Source organism: Pangasianodon hypophthalmus, chromosome 11 (genome assembly GCF_027358585.1).
Source record: "Pangasianodon hypophthalmus isolate fPanHyp1 chromosome 11, fPanHyp1.pri, whole genome shotgun sequence".
In the NCBI taxonomy this organism is placed as follows: domain Eukaryota; kingdom Metazoa; phylum Chordata; class Actinopteri; order Siluriformes; family Pangasiidae; genus Pangasianodon; species Pangasianodon hypophthalmus.
The window spans coordinates 20613456-20637938 of NC_069720.1; the positions used below are offsets into that span (position 1 = coordinate 20613456).

At 38.4% G+C, this 24483-nt stretch overlaps 1 protein-coding gene across 1 annotated transcript in view; it reads right to left on the minus strand.

Moving 5' to 3' along the window:
* The window catches only part of grin3bb (glutamate receptor, ionotropic, N-methyl-D-aspartate 3Bb), a 50460-nt gene that overhangs the window by 10671 nt on the left and 15306 nt on the right, over positions 1–24483 (minus strand). Inside the window, exons 2-5 of the mRNA XM_026922509.3 lie at positions 10207–10835; positions 5846–6938; positions 4166–4311; positions 1715–1830 (exon numbers count right to left, since the gene is read on the minus strand). Coding sequence (XP_026778310.1) covers positions 1715–1830; positions 4166–4311; positions 5846–6938; positions 10207–10835 — 1984 coding nt within the window. The remainder of the gene's footprint in view (positions 1–1714; positions 1831–4165; positions 4312–5845; positions 6939–10206; positions 10836–24483) is intronic.

Below are 24483 nucleotides of genomic sequence, written 5' to 3' on the forward strand. Positions count from 1 at the left end.
TTCTTCATCAAGTGTAACAATTTGAGTGCACATACCAGCTTAGTTTTAATTTGAGTACAACCCAGACATACTGATTTTAGTAAGATGTCCTCTAACCCTGTATCAACAATAATTATGAGTCAGCAGTGCAAGATGAAAATCTGGCCACAAGCAATCAGAGGACACAGCCATGATGTAAGGCAGATAATTAATGCAGAGAAGACGTGGGATGAGCAACTAACATTCTAACTGAACTAGAAATTATAAGATATTTTTAATCTTGAGGGCAACTGAGGTAAATGGTCAACTAAACGTTAACAACAACAATAAGAAGAAATCCCTGATTATTGCTTTAATCTCATCTCAGTGTCAGGCTTGTAAAATCGAGAAACTTCAAACTAGTTGGCTGTAGTGCGAAGCTTATTCTTCTCTCTCCTCACAAATTATTGAACTTTCTTCCTCTTTCTCCCCAGGACAGAACTGTGGAACCTTTCCCATACCCTTTTTGTGAAGAATCTGTTCCTGTCTCAGTGGTTGAATAGCTGCTTTCTGCTAAAAAACACGGCCAGTGAGTCTCATGAAAGAAATCTTCCAGACAAATTTCAAACCTGGTGAGCTGTGAAATACGCTCAGGAGTTTAAAATATGAAAACATGAGATCAGAACATCCCCTCATTCAGACTCTCACTCCCCAACTCTATCTCTCTTTCCTTTAATTCCAAAAAAGGGATGCACACCTTTCAGTGCAGGCTTAGAAAATTAAAAACTGTGCTTGGCTCAATTTGTCTGTAAGAACCCAGAGACTAATTTATCAGTGAAATTTTTAACATGTCTTTGTTCAAAATTCCTGCAGTGCTCTGAAAATATCTGCTGTAATTAACAAACATTATCGAAAATGCTACAGCAGTATTGTAGAAATGTTTATAGATGTTATGTAAAAATATTACACCAGAAAACCTGACAGACTGAAGATTATTAAAATCAAAACTGCAATAGAACGTTACAGTTCTAGCAACTTTTGGTTTTAAGAAACTTCATTCTGTTAAGACATTCTGACATTTTAGAAAAAGGTTGGCCTTACGCATTCATGCCTTAATTCATTTTCAGTAACTGCTTTATCATAGTCAAGGTTGCAGTGGATCTGGACCCTATCCCAGGAACACTGGGTGCTGGGCATAATACACCCTGGATGGGAAACCACTCCATCACAGGGTACTATGCACACACATATTCACGCACTCATTCACACCTACAGGCAATTTAGCATAGCCAGTCCACCTACCTGTATGTTTTTGTGAGGTGGGAAGGAACTGGAGAACATGAAAGAAACCTGTGCGGTCACGGTGAGAACATGCAGAACTCCACACAGTCAACTCAGTAGTGCTGGTACTGTGAGGTGTCCGTGTTACCTGTTGCTGACCACCATGCAGCTGGGTAAGCCCAACGTTTCTCTAAAATGTCAAAATGTCTGAACTAACAATGGCAATCAATTCTAGTTACAGCTACAACAAATCATGATCCATCTGTAACTGGCGTTTCCATTCCACCTGTTTCCACAACAATGATTTCACTTTTACTTCCTGCTTTTACATAACCCCTGCTGTTATCCTCTTGTGCAATAGAATATGCACTTAATTCTATAAATCCTTAGAATGTTGCTTTGTATGTGCGCACAGGGTGACCTATATTAAGAAGATATTGTCAAGAAGGTTCAGATAGAGAAGTGTATGTCTAACCTTCAATAGCGAAGGGTTTGCCGACAGTCAACAGCTTACAGTCGGCATCGATGGATACCTCGTAGTCCAGCAGAGCTTTGTCCATGATGAAAGCATCAAGCTTGGGGGGATCTGTCCTTCACAACACAAAGAGAGGGGGATTATAGAACTGCATGCACATGCACACAACCACACAGACACACACACACATACACACACACACACGCACACACACACACACACCCTTCCCTACATGGCTATTCTTTGTTTGATTAAATATGCACAGCAAGGTTTTCATCAGTCAGACTCTGCCTCCCTGTCAGTTGCAAATGGAACCATCATCATTTGTCCAGGCTAACTGTTCCTAAGCAAGCACACCCATAAATCTAGTGTCACCCTAAACGAGATGGAAAATTAATACACAGCAATGCACAATAGAGGGATCAAATTCCTGGTGCTACTATAAGGACAGCAGCACAATTGTTGATTAAGGAGCTATCATACTAAAGATTTTAGCCAGTGGGAGAAACTTTTTACATAGCCAACATTTTCTATTCTAAAGTTCAGACAGGTCAGTGAAATGTGGAGAAAGAAAGTATTTGTTTTCTCCCAATTAAACAGCATATCTAGGTCGGTGTGAAAAGGACTGCCCAAAGGCGTATACAGTAAATCATGATTGTCTTCAAAGGCAAAATATAGCTTTCAATATATATTTCCCAGCTCCCAATATGACTGTTTTATTGGGTTTGTTAAAACCATTACACATGAAGAGAGTACACAGATTAATAACAATTTGGCACCCAGCTGGTATCTCTTGAAACAATCTGACCATTTCTATATTTTATTGGGTTCTTTTAAGTTCTTACTCCAATACAAGTACAGATATTTTCAAACTAGTGTCACAATACTACCAGCTATTGGAGAGAATAAATCCATTAGAAAGAAATTGCGAAAAAATTGAGGCACATGGTTGATCATAAATGCTTACAGTTATGATGTGCCTTTATCTTTGTAATTTGTTATTTGATTATGGTTATCTGCTTTGGTACAAGGCCAAGTTCAGCTCAGCTGCAAGAAAACTCCAAAACTAGAAACAGGAAGAAAACTGAATCAAAACAAAGGTAGGAACAAAGACTGTGCTATCTATTTTTCATATAGGCCTGGACTACCAACTATATGCAAGGAACCAGTCATGGACACACACACACACATCCTGAATCAGTGTCACAACTTCAGCACAGCAACAACAAAGAAGACACAGGTGTCAGCAGACAAGGAGTCCCAGAACTTCTCCCTGTATAGAATAATAAACATCAAGAGAGACGGGTAGAAAATCTGGACCATATTTATTTCAATGCCTGCTACTATCAATATTAAGATACCAGGTTCTTCCCTGATCTGATAAGAACTCCCATTAATAAGTAAGTAATAAAACAAGACAAGGGCATGCTGTTATTGGAAGCTAATCAACAACAAGGTGTTCTTCATTACCTCTCAGAAGTGTTTGAAACCACAATTTGCCAGCTAAAGTGTACTAACTAAAGAACAACACGTTATACTTTTTATTCAGTAAAAGTTAAATGTTTAACATTATGGAACATCCATGAAACCTGTTCCTGTTATTACTTCACTATACTAACAATGACAAGTTATTATAGAAAACAAAAATGTATTAAGAAGGAGCCTTTGTTTTGTCACATTGCGTATCCCAGCTTGCTAGGAGGCTGAGGTCAGGGCACGGGGTCAGCCATGATACGGCACCCTGGAGCAGAGAGGGTAAAGGGCCTTGCTCGAGGGACTAACAGTGGCAGCTTGGCGGTGCTGGGGCTTGAGCCACTACCTTCTCAGCAGTAACCCAGAGCCTTAACCATTGAGCCGCCACTGCCTCCCAAGCTGACCAATCAGATCCCAGAATTCAACCTTGCTGTGGTATAAGTAAGCAATATCGCATGAGAGAGAGTGCTGTTGTACTGAATATCAGCATGGCTGTGATTCGCCCGTAGGCAAATCACAAATTCGCCAAGGCCACAGGTAGTCACAGTCATGCTGATATTCAGTACAACAGCACAATTGCAAGTGTGTTATTACTTTTACACAACAGTTCTATAAACAAGAAATTAATATCAAGTAACTGACATTTCAGACACAATATGGCCAAATATTTTGTTTATTTTTGCTCTGTTAATGAAACTAGCTCCCAAAGAAGCCATGGCTGGATAGAGCGTTGCATGGTACAAACATTGAAATGTCCCAGTGCTGTTATACTAAATATCAGCACTCTTGGAACACTGCTTGTCCAATCAAATTAGTGGACTGGAACTAATTGTTGAATCAAAAACAATACAGTACTACTCAAATCAAACAGTACACTCGATGGAACCTTTACCGAAGGTTTAAATTACCAAATGTTTCCAGTTTTACATAAAATAGTAGAGTATTTAGTTGGTTTTACTGAATGCCATGATCTCTTACTTGAGAGTAGCAACACCATCTGGGGTGGTTGGCTCATTGAATCTCCTCATATATTCATGCATTTCAGGAAAGCTTTTCTTCATGTAGTCCTCAGCACTGCTTTCACGTACCGTGCCAAAGCGGAACCCATGGGAAGGGTGATGGAGCTGGAGACATGTGGATTAACAAAAGCAATATAGTCAAGAACAACAACCTCAATCACAACTGGTTATCTCTCAGCAGCAAATAAAACTTGCTAAATAATAGCACACAGCCTGAATTATAAGCATATGTATAAGCGTTAGAAGAAAAGTGTCTGAAAAATGGAACTAAAGAGGATGCCAGACAACACACTTGGTGCCAGATTATTTTCAGACTGTAACAGTTCTTTGTGATACAAAAATGTACACTTTCTGCATCTTCAGAAGGAACATTTAGGGCATTATGGTGTGCCCTGCTGTAATGTACTATGCTTTATCTCCTTATTTCACGAACCACAGAGTTTGTCTCATCTTTTTTTTTATACATTGATTTTTGGTATGTCTATTTTAAATCTATTATAAATGCAGCTCCTGTTTCAGGTATACAGGAAGTAAGAGTGTGGTTAGAGCACCTTATGCTTCTGGTAACATCTGTAACATCATAAAACAACATGAGGTCCCTACATAAGAACATACAGTATGTAATAAAACATTTAAAACACATAGACTCTTAAAACACATATTAAAAACAGCACAGTGCCTTTTTGATTCTACTTTTTACGCAACCAGTGTGAGCTCATATTTAACAGTTGGCAATGCTAAAATCTACATAGTCTTGTAGGTAAAGGCTACTTTACATTACTTTCACAGTACTCATCAAACTTATGGGAAAAAATGAAAATCTGTACTCTAAATGTAAGCGCAGGTTAACAGCAGTCCAGAAAGTGATTGAACAAAAATTTTAAACGTGGTGGCTACTTGTGTAGTTGTTTTCTCTCTCTGTTTGTTGTATTTAACACAATATGACACAAAATATAACGCAACTAGTGTGCTGTTAATTAACACTACACTTTTAAGAGTGTATACTGCCTACAAAAAAAGTTTGGGGACATGTAATTTTTCAAACTGCTTTGTTAAATACCAGATTTGTTTTGGGGAGCACAATTTAATATTTGTGGTTAAATCATATTGTAATAAAAATTATTCTTTTAACAGGTAATTTCTTCAGACATTTTCTTTATACAAAGTAATCAGGATTCATCAGAAATGCTCTCCCAGGTTTCTTGAAAGATTCTTTTAGCTCGATTGGTTGAGGTGGAGTGACCGGTCACGCCATTCTACTAATAAAAGTATTGCCTCCTTCCTCTGTAAATGTCTCTCGCACAGGTTTCGGGGGTGTTTGGGGTCACAGAAAATCAACATTATGTTAATTACTTTAAATTTTCCAAAAAGGCAAAGCATCCCCAGACTTTTAACAGATAGAATATAAGTCATTTACAGGGGTTTATGAATGCTTTTAGAGAGTAAGTAGTGTAGACAATCCTAAGTAGTATTAAGCTTTACTTTGTGCATTGTGTATTTGTGAGTATTGTTAATGTTTTTAAAGTCCTTAAGTAGGGACCTTCAAATAAATTTTACCCTGTATTTATGTGACCTGTGGAGCAAACCACTGAACCTCACGAAAGCTTTTAGGAATAACTGTGTGAAATAAAACTCTCACTTTGGCATCATGAATGCCCGAAAGCTCTTCAAAGGTCTTTTCCCCAACCATGACTGCAGCAAGGTTGGCTGTGTAACTGGACAAAACTAACAAGCAAAAGATGGCCCAAAGGTTCATGAGGAATCGTCCTGTCCAGCACTTGGGTGTTTTACTTGATACTGTGCGGCCAAACAGAATGGCATAGCACAGGTTAAGGGCTGAGGAGTAGGAGAACACCTTCATGCGGTTACGCCCATGTGGAGTCATACCAAATGGGCTTTTCCACTCATAGAGGGTGAGGAAGAGTGCCGTCATGTGCAGTGCTACAAAGATGCCCACCCACATGGACCAGTGCAGTGGCCACATGAACGCTCCAATGGGTGCTGCCGTGTCCTTGCTTCGCACTAGGATGCCTAAGCTGGTGGAGAAGAAAGGGCTGGTGAAGTCCATTACTTTGCTGCGTGCTGAGTTGATGCTGAAGCTGGTGACGGCCATATCAGCTATGCCATTAAGCAGGTCGCCGACCAGCCCTGTCCAACGGCCGCTTTTCCACGCTCCATATTTCCCGTCTCCCACAATGTAAAGGTCAAATTCAAAGTTCAGGTCCTCGGCTAGCTTTTCTAGCAGGTCAATGCAGTAACCATAGCAGCACTTGCTGTATTCCGCTGGAAGAAATGTGTTATTCCCTTGTGCTCGCGTGGCAAAAAAACGATCCAACATCTCTGAACTGTTGGTACCTGCATCCAGGCAGTACTGTCCCGCTGGGCAGTTGCCATCCTCGTCCACCTCTCTCGTGAACACAAACGGGTGCTCAACTAGGGTGACTACGCGCACACGGCTCCCTGAAACAGGGAAGCCGGGCCTCCACCGGCTGCCCTCGCGACCTTTTTGTGCCTCGGTGCGTTGGCGTGGAGTTGAGCTCTGCCACAGACCTCGCTCCTCAACATCCAGCTGGGTGCCCTCCCAGCTGCCCACTGTCACCCAGGTGGGCTGGCCCACAGCATCGCGCCGAAGCCTCCAGATGTGCACGCGCTGAGCTGTAAGCACGCGTGACATGTTCCGTTGCACACTGACTGCACCAGTCAGCCCCATGAAGGATGTGTTTGAGAGAAACCTGGGGGTGAAAGAACAGACATCAGAATTTGAAAACAAAAATGCAGACCAAAATATACCTTCCACATCAGTAAAGACAAATAGCTTATGGTCAGGTGTGTTCATCATACCTCTACACTTCCAGGAAGGAGGATAACCCTCATTGGTGACAGCAGTGACCCATAGTTAAGTCTGTCTTATTGCCATCAGCAGGCCAGCAGAAGGCCTGGGGAAAGGGATTACCTATCTGGATGACTGACACAATCTGGCTGCTTTTTGCACTGTAAACTATAGGATTTGCTTTCACAAAGAGTATATGTGGTTGTGAAACTCCATCTCCTTCAATAAATTAGAGCTGCTTGTCTGGCTGAGCTGAAGATTCAGGAAAGAGCTCAGGTCACTTTAGACAAGGCAATGCGTCTATGGGCCAGACTGGCCTATTACACGGGCCTGGAAATGAACATCTTCAGCCATCAATAAAAGACATGGCGTGTGTCCAATGGTGAGCTTCTTCATAAAAAAAGTTAAAGGAATAAAAATCGGAAAACACAATTTGGCCTGAAACCTTTTTGTCATTAATTTTGTCTGTGAGAGACACAAGTTGGCCCACATGCAGACGTCCCCCCCCACAATCCCCCCCACCACCACTCATGGTGCTGAGTGATATTGCATTTACAGACCATGGTTCCTCCTTTTTAGGATGGCAGGTTTTAATTAGTTAAAACCAGCTCACATCCATTTCTCTGCCAGGGCAAACAGCGCACTGAGACGACCAATGAAATGAATGCTAATTCCCCACTGGTCTTTCACAACCTCAGGAGTACACCATGAACTAATGAGTTATAGTGCACACTTCATTATTGATTAAAGGAAATAACGTATCAAATGACAACATTTAAATGTCATGTTTGGTGAGAATAATTTTAGTATCATTCAGTTAAGCTGTCTTTACTGTAACAGCAATCTGTTCAGGAGGGCGAATCAGAAAATGATTCCTGTTCATGGCAATGTAACTGGCATAAGCACTACTGAGGACTATTGATCTGTCTCCCTTGCACTGAAGCTTTGTCTCGCTCAATTGTTTGACATTGTGTTTGGGTCTATTTGACAGATTTTATCCTGTTGTACTGAGCTGCAGAATTCTCTGCATGGCCACAGCGCAGAGCAATCCTGCTTGTGTTTGTAGGGAGGGTTTGAGAAAAAGAGTGAAACCTCGCTAATCCACACGGAGCAGTGGGCTCGTTTGATAAGAGTGATCCCTGCCTCGTGGGAAGGTATCTGAGTGAAACTCATGAATACAGCTTAAAGCTCCAAAACATGTTTGCATTCCAGCTGCCAGACTAGCAGTTTCACTGCAGTCACCAAAGTCAATAGCTGTATAACCCTGATGCATTAAAAAAAGCATTAAAAAGCCAAAGTTGAAATCAACCACTGCATATCGCTTGAATTTCACCAGGCCATTTATTTTCAGTACTTGAAAATTTGCTAGACTGTGAATAAGACAGTTGGTATTGCAAATCCCACTTGCCCTCCAGGATAAATGCCAATGGTTTTACTGCTTTTCTTAAAGAATAGGCAACTCACTGGTAACTTACAAAGCTTATTGTCAGACCCCTTTTCTAATATGGGATTCAACAGTTTCTCAAAAATTTAATAGTTCAAAAATTCAATAATGTGCTTTTGGACTCAGTGAGTTATGAATCAAGCCTGAGAGATATGCACATTCAAGCAGATTAATCCATCACAACTTTAAAGCCCTGATTTACTTAGATCCCAAATAACAATTACTGCAATCAGATAAATTACATGCATAGTTAGTGAGCACAGGGCAGGTGATATAACGATGCCGGTGTCGGAAAAATCAGTGGAGGAAACAATATGTAAATGATATTTTGTATCTAGTTCGGATATTAAAGAAACTCCCGTAAATGCAAGTTAAACTGAAATGAGACACATTGAAAAGACTGTTCAAAACATAATATGAACCTAAAATAAAGGAGTGTTGACTTGAGTTCATAAGGTATATGTTAATGAAAAACTTTTCAAGGGCTGTATAAATGCTGTTGGCATCAGCACACAATGAATATCTAACAAGAATCCAACTTTATCATATTAATAATAAGCCATACTTTTAAGAAACTTTCTGATTATTTTTTACCAAGGAATAATTTCTGTCAAGGCATAATTTTCTCTCATTATTGAGACTTAGTTAACTGTTGAACTGACAAAAAAACAAGATTCCACAAATTCAATACCTGCCCTCCATTCATATTAACTTGTGCAGAAATTGCCTTTCCTAAAATGCCTTTGAGCGTTAGCAGAGTGCTCACTTGAAAGACTCAATCCTCCATAGATCCTGTTAGCTTGCATGTCCGCATGTGGTTTTAGACCCCAAAACCTTTAGTAAATCAGGGCCTAAGCGTTTCTTAAATACCATAACTTTCTTTCTGATACAAACAGTCTTTTCAGACTAAGAAAGTCAGTGCTATGTAGTTCAATATTAATGCCAGGATAAAAGACTAAAATAGCTGTAAAATGAAGTGTGGACCAGTGGATAATGTTTTACGGATCAGCTGCAATCTTCTCTACGAGAGAAAGAGGCAGAGCCTCTGACAAAAGAAGTGGCTGAGGCACCATACAAGGCTGGTGTAAAACAATTGACCTGACTGGGTTTTAAAATTGGCAGTTGATCATGTGGAGGCTAGTATGGTGCAGGTCAAAGAAGTGAACTACAAACCAATAATTATTCATTTGTCATTTCCGTTGAGTGCAAAAAGTGTTCACGTTCAGATGGCAGTACCATACAAAAACCAGGCAGTACGTAGTATGTAGTATGCCACCTGGTACAGCTTTAGTTTTGCAAAGATAAATAACTGGTCAATATGTTTATGAAAGGTAGAAAGATGCCTACCTGTTGGTAAAATAAGGAATGTGTTGAATGTAGTGTCTTATAAGCTAAATAGATCCTTTAGGCATTTAATCTGGTGAATGGGTAGGCTTTGACAGAGTACCTAGTAGAACTTTATGATTAGTAGCAGTAAGTGGACAACTGGACATTTTGCCACTCAACTGAGGAGTTTCATTAGTGCTGAATTGTGGAAAATTTCCTGCCATGTTTGTGTTTGTTAGGCACTTATGCCTATGACTCTTTACCTTTCTACTTCTACTATAGCCTTGAAATGACTTTAATAACTAAAAAAAAACATTTATCCAACTGTAAGTCCAAGACCTTAATTGAATCCTTTGGTCAAAAAATAAAGATCCATTGTTCAAAGAATAAAGGCATTTACCTGGCAATGTACTGTCCAGATGAAGGTAGTTCATGTTTATTGGGTTTATCAAAACAGTTCACCATGTTTTGGATAAGAGCAAGATCTGGCCGCACGAGTGTGGCAGCAGCAACTGCTCGACTGACCAGCTGTAAAGTGTCACGAATGTAGAAGTCCAGAGGCTTGCGATCAACCTCGCCATAGGCCAACAGTCCCAGTGGTAAGCCAATGGAATGCAAGGCATCCGGGCTTAATGGATATCCCATAATCCAGTGTATAGTAGGCAATGTAAGCCCCAGGTCATGGGCACTGCGCAGTACAGCAGAGGCGCATTGTGGATCGGACCCAAGAAGCAGCACCGAGGCTGGAGGATGCTGGTCCTGGCTGAAGTGCTGCTCCAGGAAATCTGATATGCCTTTTTGGTCTAATGAACTCCCCGAGAGGTTAAGGGCAGCGCGGAGTTTCCAATGAGAGTTGCCCTTATCTGTGTTACTCTGCAGCTTCAGGAGGTCGAGAAGGCCAGCTTCTTCCCAGCCCTGGCAGAGTACAGCCATGCCCTCATGCCAGCCACTCCGCTGCAGCACTGCCAACAGAAGCCCCACCAGGTCTGATGCAGGGATACGTGTCATCATCTGCAGGTGAAATCGGTTCTGTGAAGCAGAGAAGAAAATGATTAGCAGTGCAATAATACTGTTATAAGAAAAGCTGAAATGATTATACAGGTATACTATGTTATATTATTAATCTCATTCCATTCCACACCTGTCCATGAACACTGTCAATCACACTGTAGAGCTCTATATGCCTCTTAAGAACAACGCTCGTGACCTTTTCTATTTAATCAGTTTTCATTAAGTTAGGAAACTTTTCGAATATATTTTTAAATAAAATATAGCTTTGCTTTATTACTTTTCTTCTTCTATATTTTTCTGTCTGAATCCCAGATGCATAGATTTAAATACATTTCATAAATGCCATTACATTTCATTTTGCCCTTAGAATTTTTCTTTTTAATTTTACTACAACTGCAAAAAGTTCTGTTTTGTCCACCTTAAAGGTCCTGTATACTCCATGAACCCCACAACAAAATGTTTTCCTATCAGAGAGGGTCCAATGTACAACCGCGTTATAAATCTATCCAAAGAACCCTTATGTCATGAATCTCACGCAGCTTTGGATGCACAGGGTTTTATTAAAGCATGGTCAGCAGCCAAACCAACAGGGCAAATCCAAAAATATGTATTCAAGGATGCAAAAAGGTCAGGCGATCGGCAAGCAAACTGAGATAGGCAAAGCAAGAATTAATTAAATGAGAAGTAATTAAACAAACCGACATCAGAGAACCAATCGAATAAACATGCAGATTCTAAGAAATTAAGTTTGTTGAAGAAGCAGTCAGTGATGGCATTGAATTCTAGGAAGAAGAGGTTTTGACAGGAGCTTAAACTCTGTGCTTAACTGTGCTTAAATACTGTAAGTAAAAATGGACCTAAAACAACAAAGTTTCAGATGAAATAATGATATTCCCTCCATGATTTTTTCTTGGGATGTGAAAAAATTCTTACTTACCATGATTTATATATGACTATGAGCACATACCATAATGCTACTGCCAATATTTTGCTGTGTTGGTGGCAGAGATATACGGTTTTCATAGCCGAACTTTCATAGTGTAACTTCTCTGTGATGTAATATTAGAAGGCATGATTTTTTTTTTAATCACCATGAATGGCTTTGAGTTCATCCCGATAATCATTAATGTTTGTTCTGATCCTATGTAACACATAACTTCAATTTGTCTTAAAGTCTGAAGTCATGACTTGGATTTAGATTTCTCCTTACTTTCTTACTCCTATTTAGATTAGATTAGATTAGATTCAACTTTATTGTCATTGCGCAGAATACGAGTACAGAGCCAATCAAATGCAGTTTTTCGCATATCCCAGCTTGCTGGGAAGCTGAGGTCAGAGCGCAGGGTCAGCCATGATATGGCACCCCTGGAGCAGATGTGGTTAAGGGCCTTGCTCAAGCGCCCAACAGCAGCAGCTTGACAGTGCTGGGGCTTGAACCTTCCGATCAGTGACACAGAGCCTTAACCGTTCAGCCACCACTGCCCATATATATACATACTTACTTGGCTTACCGATTTCACTTATACTTGTTTTATGTTTTTTTACATGCCTGTATATTCTTTTTGAGCCAGTATCACACATATTGTAGTTATACATCTGCAAACCATGTTTCAGCAGTATGTGTACTCTTACCACTAGCAGTTTGATTCAAAATGGTGTGTTCATTCAATAACATGTGTGACAAGTTCATTTGGTGGGTCAGAGCAGGCCAGGCTGCACTGATTGTAGAGGGGATTGCTATTCATGGTTTTTCTCAGTGGATTTTCCCAGCTATGTGAAACTCCCAACTGACTTTAGGTGATCAATCAGTGCTACTGTGATGTGAACATTTCAATAAAGGCAAGGCTCAAAGTCTTTGATATCCGTCCAAATGCAATAGATGGTGGAAAATATTCAAGTCACATATATCCAGAGTTTACATTCATGTCCAGATTGCTGACTTCAAGGCTTGGCCAATATCTGTAAAAGTAGCTTAAATATTTTTTTCAGTTGGCCACAGAGGGCAGATGCTGTATACAAGGAATATCCACTGTGCAATAGCAGAAAGAACAAGAATCCATGCTGCATACAGACATTCTCTTTCAGAGAAGTCAGGACTTAAATGTGTCATTTCGGCAAACTAACCCTTCCTTAATGCTAAGAGGACTCAATAAACAAGCCAAAAAACACTTCCTTTTAATTTACTTTAGGGATATTTTTCCATTCTCACTAGTTTATTAGTTGTGTTAATTGTGTGCCTACTGTTCTCAATTCTCATTATGGAGATTATTTTCCTACCCTAAGCTGAGCATGTATACCTGTTCATGGACCAAAATAAAATGGTTCTGCATTTACAACTTAGAATATATGCCTCTGGTGTTGTAGACAGTAAAAAAAAAAATGGCTGATGCACCATGCAAGAATGTAGGTCCTACAAGGTTATCACTGTCCTACAGCATTGAGGCATGTTATTCAGGTGATTCTCACCACCTTATACCTATCAAATATTTTGATGTTTTGCATTTTTAAATGATACACTGTGAATATCAATATGCAACTTGAGACTCAGACACTGAAATCAAACTTGTGTACTTGTACCTGCAACACGTGAGCTGGTTTATTAGCAAGTAACTAGTTATTAGGGTTGGCTGGAGGAGATTTTAATGCTGGTAAAGGAAAAGGCTGGATACACACCAATTTTTATTACTGTTGGGCATTAAAAACAAAACACATATTGAAAAACTACCCTGCACAGTTTTCCTTATCATTATGTCCTTAATGAGTTGGCCTATTATGTTGAGGGAAGTTGAAGTTTAGCTTAAACTTTAAACTGGGCAGGGAAGGCAGCCCCAAGGACTGGTGTTAAGAACCCCAAGCTTTAGACTGATGCTTGCCTGATTAAAAAGGTTTGTGTTTAATATTCCAGCCTGCTATTGATGTTAAGCACATACTCTTCGCTAATTCATGTCTGTTTTAAGCTTCTTGGGGAGAGAGGAAATAAAAAATTGATGGCATATCAATTAAAGAAGAAGTGTTTCAGCAACACTGGCATAGTGGATCATCTTATTGCATGCTTAGTCCTTCACAGTCCTACACAGAGAGTGCTTACAGTTACCAACAATATCACATCAAATTATGCCCAGGAGTGGAATTTGGAATTATCATCATGAGCTGTATGTCGTACAGAGTTCATCATATACAATGTGTCGCCATTCATTCCTCCTTTATAGGAATACCACTTTATAGAATCAGCTGCATTAATTGCCGAGTATGTGAAACATATTGGGACTCCAAATGATACAGTTCATTTGAGGCTCACTGAAATAGAGAAAGTGAGTAATGAACATACATTATAAAGTAATTGTATAAATGATTAAAAGATTTTTTTTTAAAACATATTTCATTTAGTTTCGAAGATCGATTCATGACACCAATCCAGTGGTCTTTCACTGCTGTATAGAGAATCTATGAATGAAGATCTCCCCAGCAATCACATCAGAAACAGTTGTTGCATTTGAGACGAGACCTCTACCATCTGAAGATAAATAACGCCATTTCTCCTCATCCTAATAGCTTCAGGAATCTAATAAGCTGATTCAAGATTCATGATGCATTAAAATACATTAAAGCCTTTAGAAAATTTTTGAATCATTATAGTACATAAAAGCCCTTTTGAAGCCCTTTAAATTAAACAGTATACCTTTCAACATACAAATACCATTCCACTTCTGCAAGATGGTCAAAAACAGCTAGAGGGGCCGCAGCTTACGGAGAACCATTTATGTATTTTTATTATAAAGGCAGTACATTATTCCAGTGTGGCCTGGGGATCAGTGTTATTCAGCCACTGTGAAATAAATGTTGCCAAAGTGTTTCCAAAATATGTTTACTCTCATCTTATCAGAGGCAAAAGATTAGGCTCTCTGCATAAAAATGCCAAGGCATTTCAGGAGGTATTCAATACTATACATTAGTCCTCCTAGTGCATATTGTAATTCTATCACCCAGCAGTTTGCATGCTGATGCTCTCCAGTGAATGTAAATGGACTGTATAAACATGCATCATGGATGGAACACCATTTCGGTTAAATCATAGTCACTGAGTATGGCAGAGGGCACAATTTGACTTCCTTCTTTTTTTTTCCGTACATGTCAGTAGCAAATCGATGTGTTAGAGCTCTGCCAATTTAATTTTTCCCCTTCTTCATTTTTCATGGCTGAGTGCTTAAGTGCTTAAGACACTTCCCAGACAGTGTAAAAATGATCGGTGAACGTGCAGTGCTGCTGCATGTATAGTGCGTAGTTGTCACAATCACCCCTTCCCCCTTAAACTCCAATTCCCAGAATCCCCAACTTCCAGCCATGCCCACTTCCCTAAACTCTGTCAGTCACCCTTGTTCAAGTTTTCAGACTTACTAATCACTCACCCATAGCTCTTTATTAGCATCTATATATCTATATCTATATCTATATATACATATACATATATATATATATATATATATATATATATATATATATATATATATATATTCATTCCTTTCAGTTCATTTCATTTCTGATACACAGAATTGGAATTAGAAAATATATAAAGAAGAAGAAGAACTAATTCAGCTAGAACAAAATGATTCATTCATTCATCTTTAGTAACTGCTTTATGTTGTTCAGGGTCACAGGAAGGAGAATTCCCCCTGATTAGAACACCAGTCCATTGCAGCATGCAAATCGCACATTCACACCTAGGAACAATTCAGCATAGCGTACATCCATGTTTTTGGACAGTGGAAGGAAACTGGAAACCCAGAGGAGGCCTATGGGAACATAAGGAGAAGACTCAAACCCAACTCAAGCTCACAACTGAACCAGGAGCCATGAGGCAGCAATGCTACATGCTGTGCCTCTGTGATGAAGTCTTTCTACAATATTAACAATAATGACTTTAAAGTTGGAGTTGCCAAATACCAGACCTTTCAATCCTGTCACTATTGAATGGGTTTTCAGAATGGAAATGACCATTTAATGGATTTAATGGATTTTCAGCATATGACCATTTACCATGTGGACAATGAGGACATTCATCAGAAACTGAAAACAGTAAAAGTTTACTTTAAAACCATGCTTTTGGTTACAGTGTTAAACTTTGTTCATGAACTTTTCAGTCAATACTACAACATCAGCGTTGTAAAATATGGACAAAAGCATAACTCTTTAACTCTTCAAATGACAATAATATTTGTGATTATGTTCAGGTTACAGGATTAATAAAACATTCCTAAAATGATCAATTTTCATCATTTTAAACATTTTTTTATTTAGAAAATGCTTTAAATGTCAAAATATTAAATGTCAAATGAATCCACATAATAAAATTAAAATGGTCGCTAAAGCTAAAATTTTTATTTAACGTTTGTGTTTGTGTTGGGGAATGGGCATGACCAATGTTGCTCACATGAAGGATGGATATTAATATGTTTCTAAGCAATGCTACTTATTTGTGGTTTGTTGTAGAGGAGACGTGAATAAGACATCTTAACCTTTACTTTGTATGCATTTTTTAACATTAGCGGGACAGAATCATTAAATTACAGAGAAACACAGCTTGAGATACCTAGGAGGAAACAGAAAACACAGCTTATCAACAAGGAGGGCTTTCCAAAAAACAAACAAACAGCTAAATGATGAGATTACAGCTCAGAACGACCTACATACAAATGCCAATAATGATCAGTGGGAGTGACCAAGGAGGAGCTGCAGCAGAATTTGAAGTAAAGCAGGAAGTAAACAGTAATGTTCTGTGAACTCGCCATATTTAATTTCAGTGATGGAAATCATTAAGACCATTTTAACACCCAGAGCTCTCAGCTGATTGCTTTAGTTCTGCCTGTGCTTTGGCACTGCTGACTGGACATCGCCTCCTTTCTCTATGGCCATGGTTTCAAGCTTGTGAAACACTGACCCGGGGGGGTGAACTATTGATCAGAAACCATATTTGCCCTTTGTCCTCTACTCCTGGATACGTGTGAACATTTGTTTGACTCATTTTTATCATTCTGAGAAACACACATGCTTACCACATAGGCATGACTGACAGCCTGGAGCTGCTAAAGACACAAACGTTTTGGCCAGTTATCACAATTAGTGACACTTTAAATCCTTTTTTTTATTTCACGCAGTGTGCTTCTCTTTGGATAGACACAATAAAATGGCGAACGGACCTCAGCTAATCTGAGTTTTTCAGAAAGGAAACTAATTGCATTCTTTATCCTGCATGGCTGAACTCCATCCATGGTACTCCAAGTTCTGAGGGTGTAACATTAGGTTCCATCCTTCATGTGTCCCGTGAGCCTGCGCTTAAAGAAACAGGGCCAAATAAAAGATTGAAAGGCTTCCGGAAAAGAACAAGAACTCATCAAGATTACACAATGTATCCATTTACTACACAAGATTTCAACCTAGCATTCAACTGTGACAATGAAATAATACAGCTTTATCTAAGAAAATGGCTCTTCCATTATCTTAGATAAAGCTGTATTATTTCATTTTCACAGGTGAAGATGAAATAGAGATATAAATACAAACTACAAAACTAGAGATATAAATGCAAACTACAAAAAGGAAAAATATGATAAAGGCTCCTTATGCACTTGTTATCTTAATACACAATATGGACCATCCTTGTTAACTTCTCCATACAGTGAATGCTAGACTAAAGCATACATCTAAGGCTGGCATCTAAGGTTTTATGTTGAGTGCATTTGACAAAAGACCACAAGACACTTAATTGTCAGAGACTGAATGTAGTGCCTCTGTGGTGCTTTTTCTCTTTTTGTCAGAGAGGTCAAAAGAGCAGAAGAGGGTGAGCTGAACAGTTTCAGCACAGAGCTCACAGCAAGGATTTTTAACCCATTCATGTGACAAGAGAATCAATATGTGAAACGATTCAAAGCAGCATGTTATATTCGTCGAGCAGATATTAACGTGTCTTTATGGCAAGGTACATCACTCAAATAGGTTTGTTATTTTTCTTTATTCATATTAGAATGAAATTTAACCTGCTGACATTAATCAATTTTGTATTAAAAATTTCTTTCCGAAATGTATTAAAATATGCAAATAAGGCAATAGATCAAAAGATCCCACTTAAGCCCTTAAGACCCTATTTGCATAGTACAAAAATCCATTTTCCAAAAAAATAATAACTCTAATAATAACTATAATAATTTTTTTGTGTGTGTGATAACATACCCACTGATCAAAACATTGCTATTTATGGAATTCAAAAAAAAATTATTTACATGTATGACAAGTGCAGATCTTGCATACATTTATAGATATCATTAAAACTCAAAACTACTCAAAAAATCAACATCCATATAACTGAACACACTGGTTCCTAGGACAAAGTGTGACCTACGAACCAGTGTGTTCAATTATATGGATGCTGCTTCTTTAAATGCTAAAAGGTTATCATGGAAGTCATTTTAAGAAATAAATATTTTAAGTATAGTGCAGGAATGAAAGTTATAGATGAAAAATATCCAAAAATGCCTAGTGGGTGAAAAAATCACAATGGTCTCTTTCAGCTTGTCAATTCTCAAGGCAGTAAACAGTTAGACATTCTTGTGTGGGACTCCATGACAGTGCTTTGCGTAATGGAGAACATGGCCAGTTTAGACAACACCAGGTTATTACCATTAATCCTATACTATGAAAATCAACCAGTCAATCCAATGACAAGTGGAGTGGCTCAGTAGTGTGTGATCAGTAACATGGTGAATGCAGAAAGTTCCTATGACAGAATGGCCCTAGATCAAACCTGCTCTGCCCTTAGAAACACACTTCACCCCAAACTGTTTGAGTGTGATGTGATAGTGGGTGGCAAAAATTTCTGAAAAAAAAAGTAAATCTCACAAATATCACGCCATAATATGACATCCTTTCAGTTTCATAAGGACCATATTTATTAACCATTCTTTTTGGTATTATTTTCTTCCATATGGAAAGAAATAGCAAAACCAAACTGAACTTTATATTTATAACTTTAACATTTATATTGTCTTTTACATACAATTTCTTGATAAAATGGAGAAAATGTATAAAAAAGTATATGCATAAAAATTCAATCCTAAAGAATGTAAGTTTGATCAAATTACATATCAGCACTGAATGAACACTGCTTCAACAGTAGTGTTTATAAAAAAATGTTAAAAACAAAAATAAATAGTGATAGGTGCTAACTCTCCTCTATACATGCCACAAGTGAGTGAAATGCTTCCAACCTTGTGCTGTAATTTATCAAAATCTGTACTGTTTTTTTAAACCCAAAAGACATACAAGTGAGCTAATTTACTATGAGCTAATATACTAACGAGCATACTAATATTTACTAACCACTTTTGGTGAATATAGACAACAGTATGTTCTAATAACTGGCGCTGAGCACAATCGTTGTTCTTCTTTCAGCTGCTCCTGTTAGGGGTCACTTAGCAGATCATTCATCTGCATATTTGATTTGGCACAGTTTTCACACTGGATGCCCTTCCTGAAGCAACCTTTCCCAATTTTATCCAGGCTTGGGACTGGCACTGAGAGTGCAGCGTTTCCCTGGCGTTTCGTGTGCGGTTCCCTGGCCAGGAACTGAACCTGGGCCACAGCAGGGAGAGAGCCAAGACCTAACCATTAGTCCTCCAGGGACCTTGGTGCTGAATGTAATTAAATGTGATTATTTAAGCTAATGATCTTACCTGTGTGACAATTTGTCCTATCTAATTGAACTGCACACGCATTACAATTTCATAACCTCTATTTAGTGTCTAACTAATTTGTTTTATTGTCTAGCTAATTAAACTAATTCGTGCACACAATTTAGAACATAGTGCACATGGAATAAAAAGTTTCTTTTCGTGACCTTTCACTGTCACTGCTACTTTGCCACAGTGTCACTGAGAGAAATTAAATAATTTTGTTTAAATATAATATTTTAAAATATTCATATACTGTATGGAGGATATATACAGATTTACAATATTACACGCTATCTTTTTCTTTTATTGTATTACAGGACAGTGTGCATACCATAAAACATCTCCCCTGACTTTTCTTATCTGATGTTCAACTGATTTTCACTGATTTCTTTGGTACAGATGTTATGAATTCCTGCATATTACAGGTGATGTGTAATATACCTCCACTGTCAATATTCTGAATTAGCATAATTATTGGAGTAATGGTGGTGAATTAGCATATCCAAGATAAGTTTCCAAGATAAGGTTTTTACTACTATTGGCACATTTAAATCTACTACACCATTTATTAAAATAATCATAATAATATCTCAACAATCATTAATCAAGAAAACATTAAGAAAAGTATTCTTACAATAGCAATCAACAATAACAAAATTAAAGGATTAAATAAAATCAGAGTTTCATGTATGAAGTACAAATACCTTTACAATCACATTTATCAGAAATTAAATAACATAAAGTTAGCTAAGATAAATGTGAGAGCTAACCTAAAGATCAACATTGAGCAGGGGGCTCACACTCCTCCCATTTCCCATCGCCCTGCTCACCAGCAGCTAAACACAGAGTCATGATACTCTACACACAGAAACCCAACAGTGTTCTGACTATTCTTATAACAGACTTGCAGCGATAAAATAATAATTTGTTTATACTTGAAATTGAAAATGTCCGATAAGTCAATTTCCATTCCACCGGCGGAATGTAACACCAATGTACCGCTAGAAAGGGTTAATAACATAAAATTATATTCAAGTGAGTGGAGTCAATGAGGCCCCTAGGGTTTCACATCTATGGTGTATACAGCCATAGACCTGTGTCCTTGTGAGTGAAACTCATTCAGAGAAAGCAGTGGCTTCATGAAGGCACCACTAACATGCCAGCCAAACACAAGACCATTCATTACAACCTCAGAAACAATAACACAGTCTAGATGTCCTGGAAAAAAAAGGGATATTTGCTCTAATGCACTGAATATAATACTTCACATTTGAGTATATAAGAAATAACCAGAGAAACTCTGAATATAAGGGCTATTTAGAAATTTCTTACAAATGACTGGCCCAGATGCACTTTATGAATAGAGATTTCTCAGCAAACAACACTGTGCATAATAATGCATTGAGTGAGATCTATGAAGGAAATTTAAAACCTGGGAGGCAAAAACTATAATATGGTAAACTGGCGTGATGGATATTTCCCCTTCTATATTACATGAATATTAAAAGAAAAAATCTCCTTTGTCAGGGAAACAAAGAAATGCAAAGATTTCTGTGCATTCATGAGCCCTTAATGCAAATGTGATATATTTCTAAAGCCAGACAAAAGATGCTGAGAAGATTAAAAATGCTGCACTGGGATTTGAATGTGTTTGAAAATACAGCAGATAAACAAGAGGAGGGTAAATACTACGGAAATGAACACATATCACCGAAGATCTAACAGCTGCTGATTAACAGGAAGGAATAAATAAATCAAAACGTGTCACTAGAGGACTCAAGCACATGAGGAGCTTCACTGAAATAATAGGAGACAGTGGCAGGTAACGTGTAGAACAGAGAAAGAGAACCCAGCATACAAGAAGATCTATGGAAAAATGGGACGTAAGACCATAGGTATGCTTTGCTGAATCCCAAGGATGTTGTATTTAAGTGTATTTAAAGTCCTGTGGTTGAAATTGCTGACAAATAGGACAGGAGTAGAATTAGAGGGCAGGCTTAGGTCACATCTACGTTTGTAAAACACAAAGGCTGTTATCACTACAGTGCCAGATATAAGAACATAAGTAATAAAATATGAAAACTCTAAATTATTCATTACTTCATAACCCAGTCTTTGATTTCATAGTAAGCCGCACTTTCTGAGTAGATGCTTTGTAAATAACAGCAAGTGCATCGCCAATATAAGATTTGATGATTCAATGAAGGATGTTTATATGGTAAAATAAAAGTAACAGTACATCACTCTTATTTCAGTTTTTACTGAAATTATTATTTATATCTAAAAACTATCTCTAGTTAATTATATATGCTTTTCTCTGTCTGAAAGTGCTCATGATGTGAAGGTGGAGGGAGCATGGCTTCCAACAATATTCTCTTCAAAGCAAAACTATTTTCTCCAGTTGTTGAATTTTATTTCACCCCTCATATCAGCCAGTGGTGGTGAGAGTCACCTGGATAACATATTTCAATAATGTCATGAGGATTATCTGGAAAGGTAATCAGAGATCTGCTCAGTGCAGAGTGATGCCCGGGGAGCAGCAGAACAGACTTCCTGGAATGGCATACCTCTTAATATCACCTGAAGATATTCTGGATATCTTCCTGAAAATATTTCTGACCCTCAATTCACCTTGAAGTCTGGAAAGTGTTCATGGAGCAACTGAGCCTCACCTCTAGCCATCACCGTGAGTCTGACAGGCAGGGGGAGAGACCAAACCAAGAACTCGGATAGTGTTACTTCAATTGTGGAGACCGTCAGGGTGATTAGTGTTAGTTTCTCTCTTGGGCTCAGAACTCCCTGATCCATTCTCTGTCACTCTGTGTCCCCTGTGACGCTCCACTACTTGCTCTCATGGCTGACAGTTTCCTAGCATACACTGTCCAAGCACTTCATCAATGCTGCCCTTATAACCATGCACTCCGCATACAACCTCTTGCCTCAGGAACAGCTCTTAGAAGGGAGACTTCTGTAACTCCACACAACACTCCACTTCGCCTTATTACTTATACCTATATTCCACTTCCCAGCCATTCAAAGACTGTTTAAAAAGCACTCCCAGTCTCTTTGGGCAGCACTACACTATTCATGTGCTCTCGCGCCACCACTTCGACAGTATGCCCCAGATTTCGTGAGTCTTTTCTGAATATTTATTCCTAGACTGCGTTAATGCCATTTTGTAAAGATCTGTGTGTATATTTATCATAAACTTTGTAGTATTTCCACGTTTCTAGTTCATTCTTTGTTCACTTCCTTCTTAGCTGTTCTTTAAGTTCAGTCCCTCCTTTTGGATTTTAGTATTCTAGCTTTTCATTTGAAAATGCTCCTTAGTGTTAGATCTTGTTCATTCTCTCTGTGTAGTGTTTGTCTCTTATTTAAAACCAGTAATTATCTGCATTTTATCTCGAAACCCTAGTTACAACTATAGGCTTCTCATGAGCCCATTTCATATTTTTACATTAATTACATCATTAACTAGATAATTTACATGATCTAATTTTAACCATTAACCACTAGAAAAACTCAAGCAAAATCGTACTACACTGAATCATCATGCACCACATTGAAACGTGAATAAATCATACTGCATCAAATGTTTCCTCCTTAAAATTCATCTTTCACGCATCAGATCATTTCCCATATACAAGACATGTCATATCAGTCTTGCCAGTGCATTGAAGTTTACTGAGACACTGCAGTATCAGAAGGACCACACATTCCTTATGTGTTGAGATGAGTGAGAACATGCTGAAACTGACCTGGATTCTGCACGGAAGACCAAATACCAGAGGAAACAGATTACTGGGATTGGACTGGAGACTACCATGACCAAATGACCAGTGTGGAGATTATGTCAGAAAAAAGAAAAACTGCACACAGCAGGTAGACATTTCTGATTGTACTGATTGCAGGATGTTGTGTAGCTGCACATACCCAATTATTGCAATTCTCCAGTCAAGGAATCACGCCCCTGCAAACAATTTAAACAACCTGTCTAGTGTAAGACAGCTATTTACAGTATTCACTTATTTGCCTTTCTCAGTTCCCTTTGGCAAATACAGGCAGAAAAAATAAAACATTTCAAAACAGTAATGAACCCTTGGACAGCATAATTAGTTGAGTAAATGGCAACAGCAACATTGTTTAGTGTAATGCTTTTATAACATTCTATAATAAAAACCATGCTTAGCTATCATCATACACATATCAAGTGTATTGGGTTAAGAAAAGTTAAATTGAGATCTGATGTTCTGAGCCTACAGACATCCTAAAAGCCGCCGGCAGCAGCTGGACTCATTAGCACAGTCGACAGTCCCTGTTTCCCATCACTGGAGTGCATCACTGGTGAAAGCTGTCTGCACTTCGAATAGCAATGCCACAAACTCCACACCCAGCAAGAAATGGGCTAGAAATTAATGTGCCTGAGTCATTCAGAGGGTCGTACTCAGAGTTCAGTGAACACAATGAGGATTTAAGACTGAAATTGTGCACATCCGTATTCAGACCTCAGACGTAACTACAGACTTAACTGCTATTCAGAATTTATGTGAATTTATGTTTACACATGCAGAGTGGAGTCTGAGTAAAGCAGAAGTGTGTCTCATTTACACACACCCTTCTGACTTATACATGTTTGACTGTAGGAATAAAGCATTTTTCTTGTGTGATATCAGCTCAAATGAGGAGCAGTATTAAGTCAGGCACCACTTTCTGACAGTTTGATATGAGTACAATGTCATGCTGAAATTCATACAAATACACACAAAAACTACTGAATGTCATTTGAGGCCACTATTATTGAGGACACTATTAATTCATTATCATCCTTTTTAAAGTCGATTCATTATTGTCAATTCACAGGGCAATGGAGCAGACAGCATCGGCAGAGACACTGCTTATTAGACAATTTTTTATGTATAAAATTATAAATTAAATTGAGCTAG